This window comes from Typopeltis vanoorti, chromosome 19, assembly GCF_054136105.1.
Source record: "Typopeltis vanoorti isolate ZY-2024b chromosome 19, IOZ_Tvanoo_1.0, whole genome shotgun sequence".
In the NCBI taxonomy this organism is placed as follows: Eukaryota; Metazoa; Arthropoda; class Arachnida; order Uropygi; family Thelyphonidae; genus Typopeltis; species Typopeltis vanoorti.
The window spans coordinates 69451448-69477252 of NC_143567.1; the positions used below are offsets into that span (position 1 = coordinate 69451448).

Consider the following 25805-nt stretch of genomic DNA (forward strand, 5'->3'; position numbering starts at 1 on the left):
AAGATCAGATTAAAAATACAGTAACTTTCAATATAGCTATCACTGTTATAACAAACTTACCCACAATAACAGACTACCTACAAGCCCAACCAAATCTCCATATGCAATGCAATGCTATTCTACAAGAAATTATTCATGTTGTTCCTTTGAGTTATAGTGAGAGTTGATTGAAAAAGGATGAGAATCAAGAAGTGCAGGACCTAGATTGGTTAGGAATCAGAATGAAGGATTTAAACACTCATGAAACTGACATCACTTATCATTTTGGTTATGAAAAACATTCTTTAGTCAGTTTTTCTTGAGATAATTTGAAAAAGTAGGGAACTCTTGCTTTTCTGATACTTGTAAATATTTTTGTGGGGATTTGCTTATTTAGAGCTAGTCTGGTGTGGAAAAATGAACTTTTGTTTTAGATGAGCAGCATAGTTAAAGTTGCAATGATTTATCCATGAATAAATTAAAAATGGATTTTTTTTGACATAGTGTTAATATGTCATTTTTGAACAAATTATCTCTAAACAGAAATTTAAAACTAAGGGAAATTCTTCAATTAGTATTTCACCCAGAGCCACAAATGAATCAATTTTTTTAACTACCTGTTCTTATCACGAAGAATTGCAGTTGGTTATGACTGGCTGTACTTTTGGAAATTCTGAATGTGTACAAATATATGCTGGATGTAAAAACTAAAACTCATACCTCTGTAGAGCTTCCGCACTGATCTCTGTTGATAATTCTGTGAGATCATATGGGAAGTACAAATTTTTATTATTGATTTCTTGATACGAAGCTTCAAGTGATGTACAGAATACTATGACAGTACCAAATGATTAAGTGTACATGTCACTTGCCTTGATTTTAATATTTGATAACTTTTTGCTTGGTCACTATAGAACATTTGTAGAGTATTCTACACCTTGAGATAGCGCTGTCACCTATTCTTGAATGCTAACAATGTTAAGTTCTTCCTAATATTGTTATTTTTAATATGATTCTGTCACTAATGTCATCTGTTCACTTGCCTAATTTTTTCAGAATGCCATCTGAGATTAGGGCTCGGAGTCCAGTCAAGTGTGGTGACCTTCATGTCCACAAACCACACAGTTACAGCAGCAGCCTTATGACACAGTGCATTGTCTTGTTGAAAGAGACAATGGTCAGTTCTGTAGAAATGCCACAAAGTATGATGCATTGCATTGTCCAGAATGTTCAGATACATCTCGGAATTCTATGTTCGTGGCACCACAAACAGAGGTCTGAGGCCAAACCGGGAAAAACTGAACCATACCATCAGACCAAGAGAAAGACCATGGGAAAGGTGGAGAGACCAGATAAGAGAAGATCTAGAAAAGAGAAATCTAAATTGGCATAGTGTTCATGAAGGAAGAATTTGGGAGGATAGAATGAAATGGAGAGATTTGATCTGCCTGATCTGACAGTTTCTGTCAGAACAGTTTTGACTTAAAGAAGATCACAGTCCACCAAACTTTTGGAAAATTCTTTCCAAATTCTGATTTATTTTTTGATGATGTAAAAGTGTCTCTGAATGCTTCTTGAATAACCATTTAGATCTAAAAATGGCTTTTATGAATGAACCTAGTGTTATTCCAAAGACCCTCCTAGTTTCAATATTTTGCCAGGCTAGTCCAATCCTGATTTATGAGCTATTCCAACTCTATAGATCTCCACTACTAATTGATAAAATCAGAGCTTGTGGACTCAGATGGCTTGAATATATAGATAGAATAGGTGAGGGGATAATGGTTAAGGAAGCATTTAAAATCAGGCCTAATGAAAAGCAACCTAGAGGAAGAACATGGCGATGTTGGGAGGATAGCATCCAAGAAAGATGAGATCAGAATTCTGGATTGACTGGAAGTACTCACAGATAGAAAAGAGTGGAGAAAGATGGTACTGGCAGCAAAGAAACTTAGTGGTTCAGTAAATTAGAAGAGTAATAGTCCAGATTTATGAGTTTTAATGTAATAAATGTAGCTTTAGTGTTCTTGTCTTGAGCAGTGATAGAAAAGTCTACTTGTCCTTGGTAGAAAGCAAAAAATTATTTGTTTTGAAGTAGTTTTAAAGTTATTGTTTTTAAGGTAGTGAATGACTGAAATTTTTCAAGATCTGGCAAGTTATTCTGAAATATGAAGTATCTTTCAGCAGTTATGATAGTGGAATTTGTTGTTTAGAATTATGGCCAAAGCTAGGAAACTAGTTTATGGCTATTAATTGAATGTGTTTTCTTGCTAATTTGTTTGTTTTGTTATAATTCAAAATCAGTTTCCAAGAAGATGCCTTGCAGTTTCAACAGCATTTTAACCTGTCTTTCCAATCAAAATGCAAATGTTATGATAAATTCACACTTTTACTATAGTGATGGATGTAGATGGGTCATAATTATCTGTGATTCTTCAGGTCACTTTTGAACAATAACCATTTCAGTGCATTGTGTTTATTGTATGGAGTTCTTGTTCTAAGGCAGTTCCTGTGAAGCAAATGGTGTGGGTTCTCCTTGCCACTGCTTTAAGAATCTCAGATTTTTGTGATAGTTGATGCATGGCATTGGTTTTTGAGTAAGTAGAACATCTGGGAAAACTGATTTTTTGTTAAGTGTATATTTTATATGAGAATCAGAAGGAAAATATTCAGTTTTGATTTATTGCGGCTAAATAGTAAATATGTCATTGCCATAATGCACCCATAGATCTGTTGAGGGTGTATAAGTTATTATTATTAACTTAATTATTATGTACAAACTTTTGTTTGCTTATGAAATTCAAAATATGATGGATGAAAACAAAAATATAATTTCTTGAAGTATAACACAGTGCATTATACTTGTTGAATTATACATTGCACTCAGAATACGATTAAACAATTTCTGGTCATCTGAGCTCTCTATGTAACAAAGAAATTTTATTTGTAAATAAAATGTTTGGATGTTTAAAATTTGTTGTTCATTCTGTGTAATTTTTTTTTTAGGAATAGTTGTAGTTGATGAACTACATCTGTTGGGTGATCAACATAGAGGTTACTTATTAGAGTTGTTATTAACAAAAATTTTATATGTTAGCAAAAGGTAAGTTTTATAATGAAATGACAGAATTAAAGTTGAGTGTTAATTATGTTACTGCATTCTGTAAATCTGTCTTAGAAGAAATATTATTTTCTGAAATGCACTTTTAATTATTTTTAAAATAATGACAAAATCTTAAAAGCATAGAACTTTTGTATTATAAAAAAGCTTTTCACTTGATTGTTACCACTGTTATTCTTAAAACATAGTTTTTTAAGATTCTGATAATTCTCAGTATTTGATGAAAGGAGCTAGCATGAAGTCCTCTTTCCATGTGGATTGGCTTCCTGTGGACTTTTAATGATGTTCCTCTGCCATTTGATTTTTTGATTATCATCATCAAATTCCTGACATGATTTGATGATTTGCTTTAAAACTTTCTTACATGCTCTTCTTTTCAATATGAAATTAAATTTTATCCTGCTCAAAACTCAATGGCAGTCACTCCCAATTTCAAATTCTCCATATGCAGGAGGATGAAGTGCAGTATTTTATCTATTTTATATAAGCTGTAGCCATTGGCTAAAAAGGTGTTGTGATGGTCCATGAAGTCAGTTTCAAAGGCTGTCATTAGAACAAACATCATTGGCTTTGGCCATTTGAATTATTTTCCACCTTTATTTACTTCAGTGCTGTTTGCTTGTCACATTTATAATTGTGCTATGAAGATGCCAGGCAGAAAACCAGTGAAGTATGAGTGAGTTTAATAAATGTATTTTTTTCCTCTTTTGGTATTGTTTATACCATGAAGCTCTGTTATGAACTTCTGTTTGTCTTGAATCCAGTGTGTTGTTCACTTTGCCAGAGGTTTCTCTTTCATAGTTTTTCTTAGTTTCACAAATATTATTGCATAAATCTTACTTGGAAGATTCATTAGAGAAATTCCTAATATTTGCATTCAGTTTTATATCTCATTTTTATAGATGGGAACTATGAGAGCTCTACACCATCTGGAATGGTATAGAGCCTCTTGCATATTTGGAAATTATGGAGACAACTACCGTGTTTGAATAAAAACTTTAGTTTACTATTACTAAAATTTTACAATTCGACGTTTCGACCTTTATGTTAAGGTCATCTTCTGGAGCGTACAAATATACACAGGAAACAAGCTATACCACAATCATACTGGTTCGTTAAAGACACTGACTAACCGCTACCACAATTGTTGGCCTGACCTCTGGTGAAAAAAAAAAAAAAAAAAAAAAATTTTATACATCAGCGCTAAAGTCCTATTATTTGTGTTGTCTACTATATACTAACATTATATTAACATCATTCCAGCCAGTTGGAGTGGAATGGTTTCTAATAATAGCAGATTGGCTAGAGTCCTGACTTGTGTTGAATCTTTCAAATTAGGTTGGCTGAATGTGTGCCATCCAGATCCTTGGAATTTTCATACCATCTTTGTTGTTGATGTTTGGGTGGTTTATCAGGATTTCGCAGGATTCTTTAAATTTTCTTTCGTACCATGTTTTTGTACGGTGTAAGGAGCAGGTGCTTTTCCAGTTGATTTGGTGTAAGGTGTTGAGTGCGTGGTCTGAGAGGCCTGCTTCACCATAATGGTTATATTTAATGTGTTCTTTTTTGCGTATAGGGATTGTCCGTCCTGTTTCACCAATGTACGGTAAGTTACAGGTGCAGCGGATGCAATAGACTCCAGGATGTGCTAATGGGAGGAGAGGGTCCTTAGAGGAGCTGAATATAGTTTTAAGTTTAGTGGGTGGTTTAAAGGTGGCATTAAGGTTATAATGTTGTAGGATTCTGTTGATTTTTTCTGATAACCCTTTAATGTATGGGATGGCTATGGTTTTACTGTAGTCTAGATTCGTTTTTGTTGTGGTTTTATAGAGTATTTTATTGACAGTATTTTTGTTATAGCCATTGTTTATGAATGTGTCACTAATGATTTTTAGTTCTTGTTTCAGGGCCTGCTGGTTAGAGCAAATAGTTGTGGCTCTGTTTTTAAGGGTGTTTATGACTCCATATTTTTGTGCTGGGTGGTGATATGAATTTGCATGTATGTATTGGCCCGTGTGTGTAGGTTTTCGGTAGACCGTGAAGGATAGATTGCCTGAAGGAAGACGTGTAACTAGTGTGTCTAGGAACGGGAGCGAATTTTGGTTTTCGATTTCGATGGTAAATTGTATGCGTTCGTGTTGTTTGTTTAGGTGGCTGAGGAATGTGTTTAGCGTTTGTCGACCGTGCGGCCAGATCGCGAACACGTCGTCAACATATCTGAGCCAGATTGTCGGTCGAAGCGTGGCGGAATCAAGAGCCCTTTGCTCAAAGGTTTCCATGTAGAAGTTCGCGATTGGGGGGGATAATGGTGAGCCCATGGCCGTACCTTCCTTTTGTAAGTAGAATTTGTTTTGCCACACGAAGTAACCGGACTTTAGTACGTGGGCAAAGAGGGCCGTAATGTCGGGCGGAAATTTGTTTTGTAGTAGGAGAATTGTGTCATTGATGGGGACATTAGTGAAAAGGGCAGAAACGTCAAAACTGACTAATAAGTCGTCTTTGTCGAGTGTTATGTTTTTGATTATGTTTATAAAGTGTTGTGTGTTTTTTATGTAGGAGGGGGAATGACCTACCAACTCCTTGAGTGTTGCCGCTAATTTCTTGGCTAGGTGGTAATTGGGACTGTCTATTCCTTCCACTATTGGTCGAAGGGGCGCATTTTGTTTGTGTATTTTCGGAACCCCATATATTCTGGGGGGGGCGGGCGTAGTGGGAGAAATACGGATCTTTAGCTTACCATAGCGATTGCAGCGCTTGTGGGTATCATTTCCATGGATGATCTGAATCAGAAAAACTATTAAAGTCCGTCACTTCTTGGCCACCAGACACAGTTAAAAAACTCAAACCCCACTACGCCCGCCCCCCCAGAATATATGGGGTTCCGAAAATACACAAACAAAATGTGCCCCTTCGACCAATAGTGGAAGGAATAGACAGTCCCAATTACCACCTAGCCAAGAAATTAGCGGCAACACTCAAGGAGTTGGTAGGTCATTCCCCCTCCTACATAAAAAACACACAACACTTTATAAACATAATCAAAAACATAACACTCGACAAAGACGACTTATTAGTCAGTTTTGACGTTTCTGCCCTTTTCACTAATGTCCCCATCAATGACACAATTCTCCTACTACAAAACAAATTTCCGCCCGACATTACGACCCTCTTTGCCCACGTACTAAAGTCCGGTTACTTCGTGTGGCAAAACAAATTCTACCTACAAAAGGAAGGTACGGCCATGGGCTCACCATTATCCCCCCCAATCGCGAACTTCTACATGGAAACCTTTGAGCAAAGGGCTCTTGATTCCGCCACGCTTCGACCGACAATCTGGCTCAGATACGTTGACGACGTGTTCGCGATCTGGCCGCACGGTCGACAAACGCTAAACACATTCCTCAGCCACCTAAACAAACAACACGAACGCATACAATTTACCATCGAAATCGAAAACCAAAATTCGCTCCCGTTCCTAGACACACTAGTTACACGTCTTCCTTCAGGCAATCTATCCTTCACGGTCTACCGAAAACCTACACACACGGGCCAATACATACATGCGAATTCATATCACCACCCAGCACAAAAATATGGAGTCATAAACACCCTTAAAAACAGAGCCACAACTATTTGCTCTAACCAGCAGGCCCTGAAACAAGAACTAAAAATCATTAGTGACACATTCATAAACAATGGCTATAACAAAAATACTGTCAATAAAATACTCTATAAAACCACAACAAAAACGAATCTAGACTACAGTAAAACCATAGCCATCCCATACATTAAAGGGTTATCAGAAAAAATCAACAGAATCCTACAACATTATAACCTTAATGCCACCTTTAAACCACCCACTAAACTTAAAACTATATTCAGCTCCTCTAAGGACCCTCTCCTCCCATTAGCACATCCTGGAGTCTATTGCATCCGCTGCACCTGTAACTTACCGTACATTGGTGAAACAGGACGGACAATCCCTATACGCAAAAAAGAACACATTAAATATAACCATTATGGTGAAGCAGGTCTCTCAGACCACGCACTCAACACCTTACACCAAATCAACTGGAAAAGCACCTGCTCCTTACACCGTACAAAAACATGGTACGAAAGAAAATTTAAAGAATCCTGCGAAATCCTGATAAACCACCCAAACATCAACAACAAAGATGGTATGAAAATTCCAAGGATCTGGATGGCACACATTCAGCCAACCTAATTTGAAAGATTCAACACAAGTCAGGACTCTAGCCAATCTGCTATTATTAGAAACCATTCCACTCCAACTGGCTGGAATGATGTTAATATAATGTTAGTATATAGTAGACAACACAAATAATAGGACTTTAGCGCTGATGTATAAAATTTTTTTTTTTTTTTTTTTTTTTTTTCACCAGAGGTCAGGCCAACAATTGTGGTAGCGGTTAGTCAGTGTCTTTAACGAACCAGTATGATTGTGGTATAGCTTGTTTCCTGTGTATATTTGTACGCTCCAGAAGATGACCTTAACATAAAGGTCGAAACGTCGAATTGTAAAATTTTAGTAATAGTAAACTAAAGTTTTTATTCAAACACGGTAGTTGTCTCCATAATTTCCAAAAATGCATTCGGATCACCGTGCAAGCCTAAAAGAAAGGGTATAGAGCCTCTCTTTGTATAGTGTAGCCACTGTAAAACTTTAATTGCATTTTCAACTTCTTGCATCCAACATGGAATTCTGATTTTTTTTATCCTTGCAGACAATTTTACCAAAATGGAATCAGTGACTGTTTTCTTCAAAGGTTTCCACCATTACTCCAAGGCCTGGTTATTGTTTCTGAACTCTCATTTTTTTTTTTTTCCCTCAAATACTATTTGAGTAGTTGGGTCTGCAGTTCACCTGTAGAAGTTTTTCATCTTTAATTCTTTTTAAAACTTTTGTACAAAGTTTTTTTTTTCAATATGATATTCATTTTATTCTGCTTAAAATAAAATTGTGATTAATTTCCTATTTCAATGCCTAATATTCTTGCATCATGAACCAATATGAAGACATCACCATCATTGAATATAGTCAATAAGACTTTTCTTTTTTCTTATGTCTTCTTTCCATGTGAATTTATGCACATCTTTATTGGAATCAGTGATTTTCAACTGGTGTGCCATGAAGGTGTGCTGTAGGAGTTTGAAGGTGGGTTAAAAAGAAGCAAGAAAAAATTGAGGAATAAAGTAATCGAAGTAAATTTTAGAAGTACTGTATATTTTTCATAAAAGGCCAATAAGAATAAAAATAATAGTATTTTTTTTTTTTTAAAAAGAAGTTATTATAGTAAAATCCCAAGAACTTCCATCTCTATTGTTCCTGATTCCAAAGTAACTTTGCAATGTATCTTTACACCCTACTTTTTACTCTTGTCAGTCCACCTATGCCAGTCTTCAGTCAGCTGTTCGAACAGGGTGTATTGTTTTTGTGTGAGTTTACACTAATGCATTTTTATTTTTTATTGCTATTTTGTTTGAGTTATTTTCTTCTTTCTGAAATCAAGTGTTTTATTTTTGTTTATTTTAGGGCTTATTAGATACAGATAGATTAAAATTAAAAAACATAAATTAGGTGATGACAATCAATCAAGTGTGTCTGGCACTAGTTCAGATAGTAACATACACAGTACCATTAGAGTTAGTTCTAAAACCATCATGCACCAGTATAACGAAGACTGTTTGTCCTTCAGATTCATTTCGTTCGGAGAAAAGCAGCCATGTCCTGTGTTGTGTTGTTTGTGATGAGAAACTGGTAAAACCCGCTGTTGTTCTTAGTAAGTTTGAAAAGGCACTTTAACACAATGCACTCACATTTTTGCAAGAAACCAATAGAATATTTTTAATAGGCTTATAGCTGATCAAACATGCCAGGCTAAACAATTGACCCAAACCATAACTTTTTCCTGACAGTGTTCAAGAAGCAAGTTATGCCATTGCCAAAATTGTGAAATTTTGACATCACATACAATTGCTGAATCACTAATTTTCCCAGCATGCTGTAAAATTGTAAATATTATGTTTGGCAAGGAATATGAAAAAGAGATTTTGAATGTTCCTATATCAAATAGCACTATTAGTCGGTGTATACAAAATATGTCTCAAGGTGTTGAGTCATGAGTGATAACATTAAAAACACTGATTTTTTTTCATCAGCAGGTTTGTTTGTAATGGAGACATCATTGAACAATTTCTTTATTTTGCAAACTACTTCCAGAAAAAAAAGACCAAGATATTCTTGATGTTGTTGACAGTTATTTTAATTCTCATGATCATGGAAATCATGCATCGGCATCTGCATGGACAGTGCTCCCTCTTCATCAGGAAACCTATGAGGATTCATTGCACTGACCAAGCAAAAGAACCTTGCCATTGTTTTTACACACACAGTTTCCTTCACAGAGAGGCCCTCATTTCAAAATCAGTAGTACTCCAAAAATACTGGATGAGACGATCATGATGGTTAACTAAATCAAGATTAGGCCATTAAAATTGAAGTTGTTTCAGTACTGTGTTCTGCCATGGAAGCTGCTTACATGCATGCAAGCACGCATGCACTCACACACACAGCTCCTACTGCATACCAAAGTGAGGTGGCTATTTTAAGGAAAAGTGCTTTCAAGGTTCTATGAACTGAGGGAAGAGTTAATTGTTTTCACATCTGAATAGTCTGAGCTCACTGACCTTAGTGATGAAACCTGGTGCAATACAGTTGCATTCCTAACTGACATCTCCCAAGATTTGAACACTTAACAAGAGTATGCAGAAAAATAATGGAAGCATTCTTACTTTCATGTTGCACCAGATTTCAATCGTGTGTTTTGTTTTTACAATCAGCGCATTGATCCTCATCTGACCAAATTTAATGGTTTGTTCAGCCACCCCCTAACATGGGGAACATATGCTGTTTGCAGCCACCCACCATGGATCAGATGCTGCTGTTGCCTGTTGGTCCATGGGAGATATTTCATTTCCCCTCCTACCACTCATATCTGAGAGGCATTCCCCTAATAATAAGATTCATTGTCTAATTCCCCATTTTGAAATTTGTGCATGTAACTTACTTGACTTGGTTATGTGTGCAAATATCAAGTAGTTTTTTCTTGTATTTGGTGTTGAATGTTATCACTATTCTTTCCTTTTGCTGATCACTATTTCCTTAACATCCTATATTTATTATTTAGTAGGATATCATCTGTTTTCTTTTTTGTCTTAATGATATCAGTTATGTTCACATGACACTTTTCTAGTTTCCCTGTTTGGCTTCTTTTTCATTTATGCTTCTTATGTTGATGGCACCTGTTTTGATTTCTGCTGATAATTGAGTTTGTCATAGTAGTCAATTTTTGTTTGTGAATAATGATGGCATTATTCTCTCTACAAACAAGATGAATTTTTAAAGCGGTTTTGAATGTTTCGTGCTTCTTGAGAAGCACGGATAAATATTTAGAGAGAAGGTAGTTGGGAGAACTTATTCTATCTACTATTGAATGAAGAGAAATATAAGATATGTATTTTTGGACTCCATAAAATCTAGAATAGATTGCATGTCATGATTTAAGTTGCTTTTTTTTACTCTGAGAAACCAGTTTTCCATGAATTTTCTGTTATGTATCAATCAAATAGGATTATAGGGTCTAAGTGGAAGAGTGACAACATATTGGGGATTTTAATAGTTTTAATGGAATGTGCACTAGACATATTAAAGTAACTTTACAGCTTACACACGTAACAAAAATTATATAGAATTTATTCAAAAACTCTTATAAATTTCATCCAGTTTTACATAGACATCGTCAGAAAGATAGACAAAATAATGAGCCATAAATCGTGTATATTAGCTCATGTCTTGATTGCAGCTGAATTTTTGTTTTATCTACGCAACTTACTATAATTATTCCTTTGAACTCTAATAGTTTAATATTCATGTACTTCAGCTGCAACAAGACACAAGCTAATATATACATGATTTATGACTCATTATTTTGATTCATCTTTTGAATGTAGTTAACAGTCTATCTCTGATGATGTCCACTTAACTTTGGATGAAGAAATATATTGGAATTTTTGAACAAATTCTATATAATTTTTATTACACGTCTAAGCTGTGAAAGTTATTTTAATATACAGGGGATTTTGGCATCGCAGTTACTGTTGTTTAAGATAACTATCATATCCATTTTAAGAATGATTATATCTTGATTATTACATAATCTCATAAGGATTTTTCTTTATAATGCAGTAATGTTCCTTCTTGACAGATGATCTTGTTTAAAGCATCTTCTTGAAATAAATATTTGGTGGCTCTTTCAAGAATGTGGAGCTGAGTAACTGTGAATTCAAAACCTTTTTATTTTTGTAGACAGGCTTATACATTGGTTATGCATTACTAAATCACTTAAGGAATTGAACAATGTAGATACGAATATAAATTAAATCACACTTTAATAAATATTTCCGATATTTCGGCAACGTCACGTTGCCATCTTCAAAAGGAACTTACAAAAAAAGGCACATGCACATAGTGACGTTGCCGAAATATCGGAAATATTTATTAAAGTGTAATTTAATTTTTATTCGTATCTACGTTGTTCGATTCCTTAAGTGATTTAGTAATACAAAACCTTTATAAAATGAAAGTTTCTGCATGAATAAGATTGTCAATGGAGAGATAACTACTTTTACCATAGGTAAGGAATGGTTGTATCCATATTGGAGCTGTACAGGAAGTTAAATGTTTTTGACAAGTCTTTGAAATGTATGTTATTGATGGAATTCCAAATATTTGGAGAATTGGTCAAAAATTAGAGATCCTTAGAAAATAGCTTTAGTCTGGTAATTTGAATTTGATCATGTAATGGGGAATAATTTGGAATATGGTTTTTTTTCAATTGAAGGTGAGTAAGCAGACCTCATATGGAAGTAACTGGATTTTTCCATGCGGAAACTCAGATTTTTCATCCTGCATACAGGCAAATTGGCCATCAGGACACACGTAACTATGGACAAAAAATACTTTTTTGAGGTAGTGATGGGCAGTAGATGTTGATGGTAGTTGTGCATAGTAAGAGAATTAAGTAGTAGGGGAGATGTTGTGATGTATATAGTGGAGTGGTGTAGAGTCTCCTCCCATGATTAATCCTTGGACTCCTTGATAATTCTTTCAGCTTTACAAGAAGGTATATGATTAAATTGTCTGTATGTTCTTTTCAATAAAAGTTTAGAGAGAGAGGCTTTTTTTTTCATTTAAGGTTCTTTAAATAATGTACCTATTTCTTTATCACCTTGTCGAGACTAAACATATTGAAACCAAACAATAAGGACATTATGTAACAAAAATTACAGTTATGGACATTTCTCTAAGGCAGCAGTTCTCAACCTTTTATGTTTCACGTACCCCTTGGAAATGTGTATGTAACTGGCCTACCCCTTGTATAGATAAATAAAACTATAGTTATAGTATAACAATAATATATATATATATATATATATATATATATATATATATATATATATATATATGACAGAATGATCATTGACTCGGTTAACATACATAGTTTTATGAAAAAAAAAAAAAAAATTGAATGACTAGAACCGAGATTTAATTTAAAAGGTTTTAATATAAACACGCTACTAGTTTCGGCCTGTAACAGCCTTCTTCAGGTGACATTATAAAAGAAAAAACAGTAAACATTGAGGGTTAAAAGACTATGAACAACATAGACAGATCTTTATACATAATTAGCATGAAAACGTTGTAGTTGTATTTGAAGCTGTTCTTTCATTTATTGCATTGTTGGGAGAGTGCGTGCTTCCTGCATCACGTGAACGCCAGTACATGATTACAGCTGAATGACTATCTTGGAGGTTGTAGCTTAAGTTGTTATTTAGATGAACAGGATTGAAGATGATTTCTCTCGATTCCACAATTTTTCTCTCTATTTCGTCACTGCAACGGAAGATGTTTGTAGATTTTTCCCAGCAGACTTTGTGACTTTGGTTATCATCATTAGGATTAGCCGAAAAAAGGATATGACTTGATCGCTGTCTCTTGTAAGTAATGTCTCTTGTGTGTTCTTCCATACGCATTTCGACAGATTTGTCTGTCTGCCCGAAATAAGAAATATCGCAGTCACATAATATTTTATATACGCCAGGGTATTTGAGTTGATGATGACAAGGTTTTGGGTGGCTAATTAAGGAACGGATCTTTGGAAGTGGAGTGAACAAGGTTCTGATATTGTATTTTTTTAGAACTTTTGCTAATTTATGTGAAACAGTACTTATGTAAAGAATAGATATATTGCTTTTGAATCTATTTGTTTCTTCTGAGTGATGTCTAGGAGGATTAAGAAGGAATTTGTTAATGATTTTCTTGGAATATCCATTAACTTCGAAAGAAGTTTTCAGATGGTTTATTTCTGTAAGCAGTTCATTTGGATCATCAAGAAGAGAACGGGCTCTATGTCCCAAGGTGGAAATTATTCCAAGCTTATGAGGAGGGAAATGATGGGACTGACTGTGCAGATATCTGTTGGTATGTGTGGGTTTTCTATATATCGATATTTTTAGTTTACCAGAAGAGCGAGTCAGTTTGACATCAAGAAAAGGCAAGGAATTATCCGTTTCAAGCTCAGCGGTAAACTTAATACTTTGATGTCGGCTATTGAGATGTTCGAGGAAAACCATAAGGAATTCATGTCCATGGCTCCAAACAATGAAGACATCATCCACATAACGTTTCCAAACTTTAGGTGTGAAAATAAAGGAAGAGATAGCCTTGGTTTCAAAATCTTCTAAGTAAATATTTGCAAGAACCGGAGATAAAGGATTACCCATAGCCAGTCCATGAATTTGTTTGTATATATTATCTTGAAATTTGAAGTAACCGGACCTAATGCAATGTGTAAGCAAGGCTAACATTTTTTTGGATAACTTGTCCTTGAGTAATGTTAAGACTTCATCTGTTGGGACATTAGTGAACAAAGAAATTATGTCCAAGCTAGCGATGATGTCATTTTCATCAACTGTAATATCCTTGATGTATGTAACAAATTCTGTAGCGTTCTTGATAAAGGATGGTGATTTCCCTGAAAAACCTTTGAGGTATTTTGGAAGATTGTATTTAGGAGAATCGATACCTTCTACAATTGAGCGTAATGGGGTGTTCTCTTTATGGATTTTAGGAACACCATATATGGGAGGAATTAACAGATGGAGAGAGCGTAGAGATAAACGGACGTTTCGGGATAATTCAGTTGTTGTTTTTAATAAGTTGTTTGTACGATTTTGAAGTTCACGAGTTGGATCTCTCTCAAGTATTGAGTAGGTATCATTATGTAGTAATTCAATTATTTTATTCTTGTAATCTTCAGCGTTCAGGATGACTGTTGCATTTCCTTTATCTGCAGGGAGGATGATTATATCTCTGTTGTTTTTTAAACTTTTAATAGCTTTGCGTTCAGTTGAAGTAATGTTGTCTGCAGGTGGTTTTGCGTTATTGATAATAAAGATTGATTCAATACGTAGAAGGTTTGCATCTTGTGAAGGGAGAGAAGAAGCAGCTTTTTCTATTTTTGTAAGTAGTGTCTCCTTTGGTATTAATTTTGGGGAAGGAATGAAGTTTAGACCTTTACTAAGGATGCTTTGTTCTACATCTGAAAGTATATAGGAGGATTTGTTGATAACGACTTTGTCAATATTGATGTGTGGTTTTGAGTTCCTATTATTTTGTAATCTCTTTAACGTTTCAAATTTTCTTATAAGATTTACTTTGTTATTATATTGTATTCTTGCTGCTTGAGATTCACAGTATGTATTAAAGGTATGCCAACTTCCATTATCTAGAGATTCTTCCAGTATTTCAGCTATGGTTCTTTTTTTATTGAAAAGAAAAGCGAGAGTGCGTTTAGTATCTGATATTCTTTCAGACAGTAGGTCTAATTTAGCTTTATGATAGATTCTCTTCGCACGTTCAGTTGTTATGTTTTCTTTAAAGCATATAAATTTAGGAAAGATAGCATGGAATTTGCAACGTTTTAAGAAGACCAACCTGTTAATGTTTAGTCCAATCCTCTTTAGTGTCTTGTTGAAGTTTCTTTTATTATTGATAATAGAAGCCTCGTCATGAAGGTTATAGATGACAGAATGATCATTGATTTGGTTAACATACATAGTTTTATGAAAAAAAAAAAAAAAAAAAAAATTGAATGACTAGAACCAAGATTTAATTAAAAAGGTTTTAATATAAACACACTACTAGTTTCGGCCTGTAACAGCCTTCTTCGGGTGACATTATAAAAGAAAAAAACACTAAACATTGAGGGTTAAAAGACTATGAACAGCATAGACAGATCTTTATACATAATTAGCATGAAAACATTGTAGTTGTATTTGAAGCTGTTCTTTCATTTATTGCATTGTTGGGAGAGTGCGTGCTTGCTGCATCACGTGAACACCAGTACATGATTACAGCTGAATGACTATCTGGGAGGTTGTAGCTTAAGTTGTTATTTAGATGAACAGGATTGAAGATGATTTCTCTCGATTCCACAATTTTTCTCTCTATTTCGTCACTGCAACGGAAGATGTTTGTAGATTTTTCCCAGCAGACTTTGTGACTTTGGTTATCATCATTAGGATTAGCCAAAAAAAGGATATGACTTGATAATGCACTTGCTCGCTGTCTCTTGTAAGTAATGTCTCTCATTGTTCTTCCATACTCATTATTCCTTATTTCGGGCAGACAGACAAATCTGTCGAAATGCGTATGGAAGAACACATGAGAGACATTACTTACAAGAGACTGCGAGCAAGTGCATTATCAAGTCATATCCTTTTTTCGGCTAATCCTAATGATGATAACCAAAGTCACAAAGTCTGCTGGGAAAAATCTACAAACATCTTCCGTTGCAGTGACGAAATAGAGAGAAAAATTGTGGAATCGAGAGAAATCATCTTCAATCCTGTTCATCTAAATAACAACTTAAGCTACAACCTCCCAGATAGTCATTCAGCTGTAATCATGTACTGGCGTTCACGTGATGCAGCAAACACGCACTCACCCAACAATGCAACAAATGAAAGAACAGCTTCAAATACAACTACAACGTTTTCATGCTAATTATGTATAAAGATCTGTCTATGTTGTTCATAGTCTTTTAACCCTCAATGTTTAATGTTTTTTCTTTTATAATGTCACCCGAAGAAGGCTGTTACAGGCCGAAACTAGTAGTGTGTTTATATTAAAACCTTTTTAATTAAATCTCGGTTCTAGTCATTCAATTTTTTTTTTTTTTTTTTTTCATAAAACTATGTATGTTAACCAAATCAATGATCATTCTGTCATCTATAACCTTCATGACGAGGCTTCTATTATCAATAATAAAAGAAACTTCAACAAGACACTAAAGAGGATTGTACTAAACATTAACAGGTTGGTCTTCTTAAAACGTTGCAAATTCCATGCTATCTTTCCTAAATTTATATGCTTTAAAGAAAACATAACAACTGAACGTGCGAAGAGAATCTATCATAAAGCTAAATTAGACCTACTGTCTGAAAGAATATCAGATACTAAACGCACTCTCGCTTTTCTTTTCAATAAAAAAAGAACCATAGCTGAAATACTGGAAGAATCTCTAGATAATGAAAGTTGGCATACCTTTAATACATACTGTGAATCTCAAGCAGCAAGAATACAATATAATAACAAAGTAAATCTTATAAGAAAATTTGAAACGTTAAAGAGATTACAAAATAATAGGAACTCAAAACCACACATCAATATTGACAAAGTCGTTATCAACAAATCCTCCTATATACTTTCAGATGTAGAACAAAGCATCCTTAGTAAAGGTCTAAACTTCATTCCTTCCCCAAAATTAATACCAAAGGAGACACTACTTACAAAAATAGAAAAAGCTGCCTCTTCTCTCCCTTCACAAGATGCAAACCTTCTACGTATTGAATCAATCTTTATTATCAATAACGCAAAACCACCTGCAGACAACATTACTTCAACTGAACGCAAAGCTATTAAAAGTTTAAAAAACAACAGAGATATAATCATCCTCCCTGCAGATAAAGGAAATGCAACAGTCATCCTGAACGCTGAAGATTACAAGAATAAAATAATTGAATTACTACATAATGATACCTACTCAATACTTGAGAGAGATCCAACTCGTGAACTTCAAAATCGTACAAACAACTTATTAAAAACAACAACTGAATTATCCCGAAACGTCCGTTTATCTCTACGCTCTCTCCATCTGTTAATTCCTCCCATATATGGTGTTCCTAAAATCCATAAAGAGAACACCCCATTACGCCCAATTGTAGAAGGTATCGATTCTCCTACATACAATCTTTCAAAATACCTTGCCAAATACCTCAAAAGTTTTTCAGGGAAATCACCATCCTTTATCAAGAACGCTACAGAATTTGTTACATACATCAAGGATATTACAGTTGATGAAAATGACATCATGGCTAGCTTGGACATAATTTCTTTGTTCACTAATGTCCCAACAGATGAAGTCTTAACATTACTCAAGGACAAGTTATCCAAAAAAATGTTAGCCTTTGCTTACACATTGCATCAGGTCCGGTTACTTCAAATTTCAAGATAATATATACAAACAAAATCATGGACTGGCTATGGGTAATCCTTTATCTCCGGTTCTTGCAAATATTTACTTAGAAGATTTTGAAACCAAGGCTATCTCTTCCTTTATTTTAACACCTAAAGTTTTGAAACGTTATGTGGATGATGTCTTCATTGTTTGGAGCCATGGACATGAATCCCTTATGGTTTTCCTCGAACATCTCAATAGCCGACATCAAAGTATTAAGTTTACCGCTGAGCTTGAAACGGATAATTCCTTGCCTTTTCTTGATGTCAAACTGACTCGCTCTTCTGGTAAACTAAAAATATCGATATATAGAAAACCCACACATACCAACAGATATCTGCACAGTCAGTCCCATCATTTCCCTCCTCATAAGCTTGGAATAATTTCCACCTTGGGACATAGAGCCCGTTCTCTTCTTGATGATCCGAATGAACTGCTTACAGAAATAAACCATCTGAAAACTTCTTTCGAAGTTAATGGATATTCCAAGAAAATCATTAACAAATTCCTTCTTAATCCTCCTAGACATCACTCAGAAGAAACAAATAGATTCAAAAGCAATATATCTATTCCTTACATAAGTACTGTTTCACATAAATTAGCAAAAGTTCTAAAAAAATACAATATCAGAACCTTGTTCACTCCACTTTCGATCCGTTCCTTAATTAGCCACCCAAAACCTTGTCATCATCAACTCAAATACCCTGGCGTATATAAAATATTATGTGACTGCGATATTCCTTATTTTGGGCAGACAGACAAATCTGTCGAAATGCGTATGGAAGAACACACGAGAGACATTACTTACAAGAGACAGTGAGCAAGTGCATTATCAAGTCATATCCTTTTTTCGGCTAATCCTAATGATGATAACCAAAGTCACAAAGTCTGCTGGGAAAAATCTACAAACATCTTCCGTTGCAGTGACGAAATAGAGAGAAAAATTGTGGAATCAAGAGAAGTCATCTTCAATCCTGTTCATCTAAATAACAACTTAAGCTACAACCTCCCAGATAGTCATTCAGCTGTAATCATGTACTGGCGTTCACGTGATGCAGGAAGCACGCACTCTCCCAACAATGCAACAAATGAAAGAACAGCTTCAAATACAACTACAACGTTTTCATGCTAATTATGTATAAAGATCTGTCTATGTTGTTCATAGTCTTTTAACCCTCAATGTTTAGTGTTTTTTCTTTTATAATGTCACCTGAAGAAGGCTGTTACAGGCCGAAACTAGTAGTGTGTTTATATTAAAACCTTTTTAATTAAATCTCGGTTCTAATCATTCAATTTTTTTTTTTTTTCATAAAACTATATATATATATATATGTGTACACACACATTAAATTTTGTATTCATAAATTACATATATCAATAAACACAAAGAGTGACATAAACAATTTAACAAATCACTTGATTGATGTTGAAAGTTTATTTTTCACTTAGTTAGACTATAATAAATTTAGTTTAATCCTTTATCCAAGTGAGCAAACAAAGTTTGTGCCTGAAAATATCTTCAGGACTGAATATGGTGTTGTACTACCTTACCGGGGTAGGTAATACAACACCAGGCAACTTGTAGCAAAGGTGGAGCAAGCAATAGCGAGGTCATCTTTACCTATAGGAGTTGCCAAAAGGTGTGCCACCTTTTTTTATTAAATTGCTCTGGCTTAGGAGTGTTGGTATCTTGCTCCACCTTTGCTGTGAATTGCCTGGTGTTGTACTACCTACCCCCCAGTAAGGTAGTACAACACCATATTCAGTCCTGAAGATATTTTCAGTCGCAAACTTTGTTTGTTCACATTTGGATAAAGGATTAAACTAAATTTATTATAGTCTAACCAAGTGAAAAATAAACTTTCAACATCTTTCTCTAAAGCCAGAGTAATTTAATAAAAAAAAGATGGCACACCTTTTGGCAACTCGTATAGGTAAAGATGACCTCGCTATTGTTTCTGCCTGGTATCTCCAACTCTGGGCCTGGCTCCCACTGAAGAGACCTCAAGAAAGGTCGAAACTAGTCTAGGTAGTGGCCAATCCCTTAATGCATAACATTATACATATCCACAAGGAGATGTGTTTTGCATTATGGGAGATACTTGGATAGGACTGCTGGTAGCTTGCTCCACCTTTGCTGTGAGTTGCCTGGTGTTGTACTACCTACCCTGGTAAGGTAGTACATCACCATATTCAGTCCTGAAGATATTTTCAGGCACAAACTTTGTTTGCTCACACTTGGATAAAGGATTAAACTAAATTTATTAAAATATCTTGATTGATTAACATTTAATGTTCTTTTAGTTACTGCTGAATCCACCTCTTTACTCACATGGGATGATGACGTAGTCATAGATATAGAAGCAGTCGGCACTGGCTTCATGTTACTCTTCTTCTTAATTATCAGTTTATCCATGTTTCAAGCCGCTTTAGAAACACGTTCATTTAACTTCACAGTAAATTGAAGACTAAAAGTAACTTTAAGCATAGCAAGTGAAATAAATCACAACAAATACATGCTTGGAATGTATTGCCATATTCTGAAATTATCTGACCTTAGAGACTTATAGCACTTATGTAGTGCTGATGTGCAATAATTTTCTAACCTTTTTGTAAGTGGGATTATTGTTTTATTAAAAATTATAATCAAAAAAGTTCAGCCTCTCAGAATTTTAAAACATTAATTTCTTTATTATTTTATGAAATAGTAAAATATATATTTTTTAAAATTATAATTTTAAAATGCAGTAAGAAGGCACATTTAATCACTTAGAATGGATGTTTTGACTGGTCTTGGGGATCAGGAGGATCATTGTTTTGGTGGATTAGCTGTTCGGGTAGGTTTGGCTTAGGTAGGTAGGTAGGGAAGGAGATGGAGGATTGACAAATGTGTATAGACACGGAACTACTGTGGCACGCTTCGTCACTCAGTTCTCTGAAATTAATCAATATCAGTGTTGTCAGCCTAGCGACTTTGTTACTAGATCTAGCAACTTTTGAGCTCTCATGGTGTATCCCCCAAAATTTTACCACGTACCCCCAGTAGGTATGCATACACCACGTTGAGAACCTATTCTAAGGGATAGTGTAAAAATAACTAAACTTCTATGTTGGCTGTCTATTAACTAACAGCTTCATCAGGAAGAAGAACATCTTAGAATATATGTACAAAAAAATCTGAGAACTAACAGCAGTATTTTTAAATGTATAACATTAATAATGGTGTTAGGTGGAGGGGTAGTCATATGCATCATTTAAAATATGAAGCATAAAATACTGAATTTAAGACTTCAGATGGTTATTTGCATAATGGTGGTCTGATAAATTGCATAAACATATAAGAGACTTGTCATGAAGTATAAGGCCCTGGTTCCTCTTTAATGTGCTGTGCAATGATATCATTCCAAAGGATTCCTTAAACATCCTTAAAAAGAGATTGTCTTCTAGATAAGACATCAAAGTAGATGATCTGTCCTTTTCATGAGGTTCTTAGAAAATGCACACAGTGAGGCAACTGTTACCTTTCCTTTTATATTCAACATCACCTAAGTGTTCTTTTTTTATGGCTTTTAAAACTTCTTCCAGTCTGTAGATAGTTTCCAACATTAAGACCACATGTTTTAGGATAATGAGTTTAATAAAATATAACCCTACAAGTTTCATAAGTCATTAGACTTACATTGTTTGAAGTATTAGCAAAAGCTGTACAGAAAAAGAGAAAAAAATTAATTATACATATTAGATATTATCAAAATTTCACAATTTATACATATAAATAACTAGAATAAAAACAGTAGATTAATTACTGTATACATGTTGGAACAATGCTAGTTGCTGCTGTCGCATTCTGTAGCATCATATATATTATATCCTAGATCCATGGCAGTTAGATTTTTAATGAAAAGCAGACCAAACTTAGTGTAGGATTAAGCCTTGATTTTTGTTAACTGTGTGGGATCTGTAGAGGGTTCCTTGAATTACCTTGTAAAACAATTATGATCAGTATAAGGCATTTTTATTTGTTGAAAAACTACTTGATGATGTTGGAACGTCCCACTTAACTGACTGTTCCATTTTTGTTGGTTTGTTAATCTTATCTTTCCCTCCTTAAATTTCGTTTCTCTTCGATAGTTGTTGATTGATGCTCATCTGAATATAAAGAAATTTATATTATACTGCGCCACCCTATATTCAGATTAGTCTAAACAATATAGAGGAATCAATCATCAACTATACTTATTTTACCACTTTGTTTTCAGGCTGAGGTTATTAATAGCTTTTAAGGCTTCCGCACAGGTCCGATTAATTTTATGAGTGGTGCAATGAAAGAAAATCAGGCAAACACCAGGATTAACTCAACAAAAGAAAACATTTAATGTGGAATAGTACAACATATACATTCAAGCATAACTATCTGCAAAAAGTTATTCAATTGAAAAATTACAAGAATTCACATTCAGACATTAATAACTTCTCAATTAGGTTTGAGGATCACGACTAATGTTAACACTTCTTAATTCTTAAAGCATCAGAATTTCTTTCACATAGTTCTCTCTATCGAATTAGATGAGCCATATTACAAATATATTAGCTCAGTTTAAAGTGTTCAGAATAATTACAATCCATTAACCATCAAACATTCACTTTTCAGTTCTTTATGCTCAGTCAATTAAATTGAGAATAGTTCTTAAAAGTTTAAGCTTCCTAATGTTACAATAACTGATTTTATGACAGGCTACACTATATTCTTTCTCAGTCAGCTAACTAACACTTATTAGAACAACATAACACTTATTATTTCGAGGGGAAAGTACTTCAGTACATCTTACATCCAACCATTAATTGATATAACACCACAACTAAGGTCAAAATATATCCGACGGAGTTAACAGTTATAACTTCACAGGTTATAGAAATGGCAACTCTTACCGGGTTACTGCTTCTACACATCGAAGTCGCATAGGCACATTTGAAATTCTCATTGACTTTTACGTAATGGCAACACAATTCAGAGGAAATCTTACACTATAATAACTGGATTGTAGACACAGAAATACACAAATTGGTTTAAGTTATCTACTAATTCCTTATTTTCTTCTATGTATCAACTTCAGTTCTGCATTATTCTTCTACTAAACATTTGGAATTTATCGTAGTATCAGAACTCCCATAGAAATAATTCGATTAATTCCCGGTTCTTCCTTGTCAATTTATGGCATATATAAATTCCCCCTCTGCCACTCGCTACCGCACTCTATGCTCTCTCTCTCTATGGCTTCTCTCTATATCTTACTTTTGTTTTCGAATTAACTCTGTTCTCCTCTTTCCCGCCAAAATCCGGTTCTGACCAGTTCAGCTCATAACAACTCGCTTCTCCCTTTGTATACAGTACTCACACTGTAATCACGCGCTACCTAAAAATAACTTTGTTTCCTTGACAGTGACCAATCAAATCTCATTAGCAAAATTGCTTAAATTCACTTTCATTTACAATAATAAAAAACATATATCACAATTCATTTTGGATATATTTACAAGTTATATAAGGAATTTATATAGAATAAATAACTAAAAAAAATTACAATTATTATTTCAATAAAAATTTAACAGTAAGTGTTTAATTTACAATTTACATAGGAGCAAACTTAGCTTGTATTTAACATAAATACAATATATGTTAAATTATGAATGAAGTATTAATAAATAATAAAATTCTTCATTCACAATTTAACAATGGTGTGTTGTAGTTGTATAGGATGTCAAACCTGATTTATGCTTTCTTTTTTTTTTTGACATCTCTTATGTGTTCAGACATGTGGACCTTCCCATTTGGCCTACATAGCAAATGCCATAATAGCAATGAATCTCATAAACGCCTGGTTTCTTCATTTGGAAATTTTGGTGGATGTAAGAATCTGGAGATTTTATGCAATGGTAAAAAATCCACCTGAATGTTGTACTAATGGAGCAACTTTGCCACTTTGTCTGTCACATTTTTGATATAAGGTAGCATGATTGCATTTGTAAAATCTTTAAGTACAGGAGGAGGTATCTTAATTTTCAAAAAAATTCTTAATACACTTCCTACAACAAAATTTTAAGAATGCCATCATGCTTACATTTATAAAATACTCTGGTATTTTATAAACTGAAGTCATTAAAAATAAATGGAAGTCATTAAAAAATAATAACTGCAAGATGCTATATTTATGCAGTAGTGACTAGGGAATAGAAAGATTAGCTTTTTCTTCTTCTTCCTTTTATGAATCTAGGCCAGATGATCTGTTTTGGTCTCAGTCCAGTGTTATATTGACCTGCCTCTGTCACCCTTTCACCCTTTGATTTGTAGTTCATCATCTTTCTGGGTATTTTATTATATGTCATTTGTTGTAGATGCCCTATTTATTTGGTTCTGTATTTTTCTATTGTTCCATTATTGGTATGTAGTTTAGTTAATTCAGTATGTCTTCCGTTCTCTTTTTTTTTATCTAGTCTTGTATAACCTTGTATAACCTGTTCTTCTCATATTTCTGCTGCAGTGATTCTTTTCCTATCTCCTTCTCTTATTGCTTATGCTTCACTACCATATACTAATGTTGGCATTTAATAAAATATTATACATTCTTAGTTTGCTTTTTGGTGACCATTGCTTACCTTAATGTTTTGTTTATTGGTTTCATTTACTTCATTTATAGCCAAAATAATTAAAATTATTGATTTGTTCATTTATTTTATTTCTTACTATTTTAGTTCAGATCAGCATTTTTCCTTTAAATTCCATAGTTTATTTTTGCTTAAGAGATTGGCATATTTTATGGATTTATTTTTAAATTCAGTCTATGTACTTCTTTTTGTAGATTGTACTCATTTGTTTCAGATATTATCACTTGATCATCTGCAAACAGTAAGGTATCTAAGATGAAATTCTTTTCTGTGGGAATTCTTTCTTTCTATGTTAACCTCCATTCTTTGATCCTTTCATCCATGTATATTCAAAATAATACTAGAGATAGGAGACATTCTTGTGTAAGTCCTCTTGGGATAGATAACAGTGAAGTTAATTCAGAGAAGTTCATGCTAATATGGTGTTAGAATGACTGTCTGTCAAATTAATACAGATATACTCGTTAAGGTTAGGGGAGTGCTTCATTGCTGATACCTGTTCTAAAAATAGTCTCTCAGGGGAATATTGTAATCTTATATGTCGATTGCAAGAGGGATAGAGGGGGCATGCACTATTTTATTTAATTAATTAATTTTTTGGAGGTTGTATCCATTGGCTATAAGTGTTGTGAAGTGAAGATAGCTGAGTTCAGTTTCAAGGGCTGTCATTTGAACAAATGACCTTGGCTCTCTGTGTCTCTTCATGATGCTATGCTGTTGGGTGAGCAGTTGATGTGATTGCTTATGAATACATTTTGACATGTGCAGGTTTTCTATAAATAGAAAAGGATAATGAACTATTTGGTAGTCCCATTACTAGTGTGGTTACTAGTATACTTATGTTACAGAAGGGAGAGACAATTGTTGCTTTCTTTTTTTGTAATGAAGTGTATTCTTGGATGTTGGCTGTTTAAATGTACTAAAGCATATCTAACATGCTGAGTCATAAGGCCATATAAATGACGTGTTTGCTATTTGCTATAGATCAGAGATTCTCAACCTATGGTATGCATACCACTGGTGGTACAGGAGCCACTGTCTTACTGGTACATCTAATATCTTGAATTAAATATAGTGGTATGCCACTGGAAAAGGTTGAGAACCCCTGCTATAGATGATGTGTGTTTAAGTTAACTCTGTTGAGTGCTTGGTTTTCCAGAAATTCCATATAGAAATTGGCCAGTGTTTTTTTTTTTTTTTTTTTTTTTTTTTGCAGGGGAAAACCTCTGCAGTCTCCCCTCCCCTCATTGATGGCCAATATATTTTTCTTTATTATGTAAATAACCTGAATAGCCTCCATAGCACAATTGGAAGAACAGCAGAACATTGTGCCCTTGGAAAAGACCTGGGTTTGATTCTTGTCATGACAAGGAGAATTCTTA

The 25805-nt window shown here is 34.2% G+C and overlaps 1 protein-coding gene across 1 annotated transcript in view; it reads left to right on the plus strand.

The window, feature by feature from the left end:
• PolQ (DNA polymerase theta) overlaps positions 1–25805 on the plus strand; it is a 379759-nt gene that overhangs the window by 77074 nt on the left and 276880 nt on the right. Inside the window, exon 7 of the mRNA XM_090409009.1 lies at positions 2986–3082. Within this exon, the coding sequence (XP_090265135.1) occupies positions 2986–3082 (97 nt within the window). The remainder of the gene's footprint in view (positions 1–2985; positions 3083–25805) is intronic.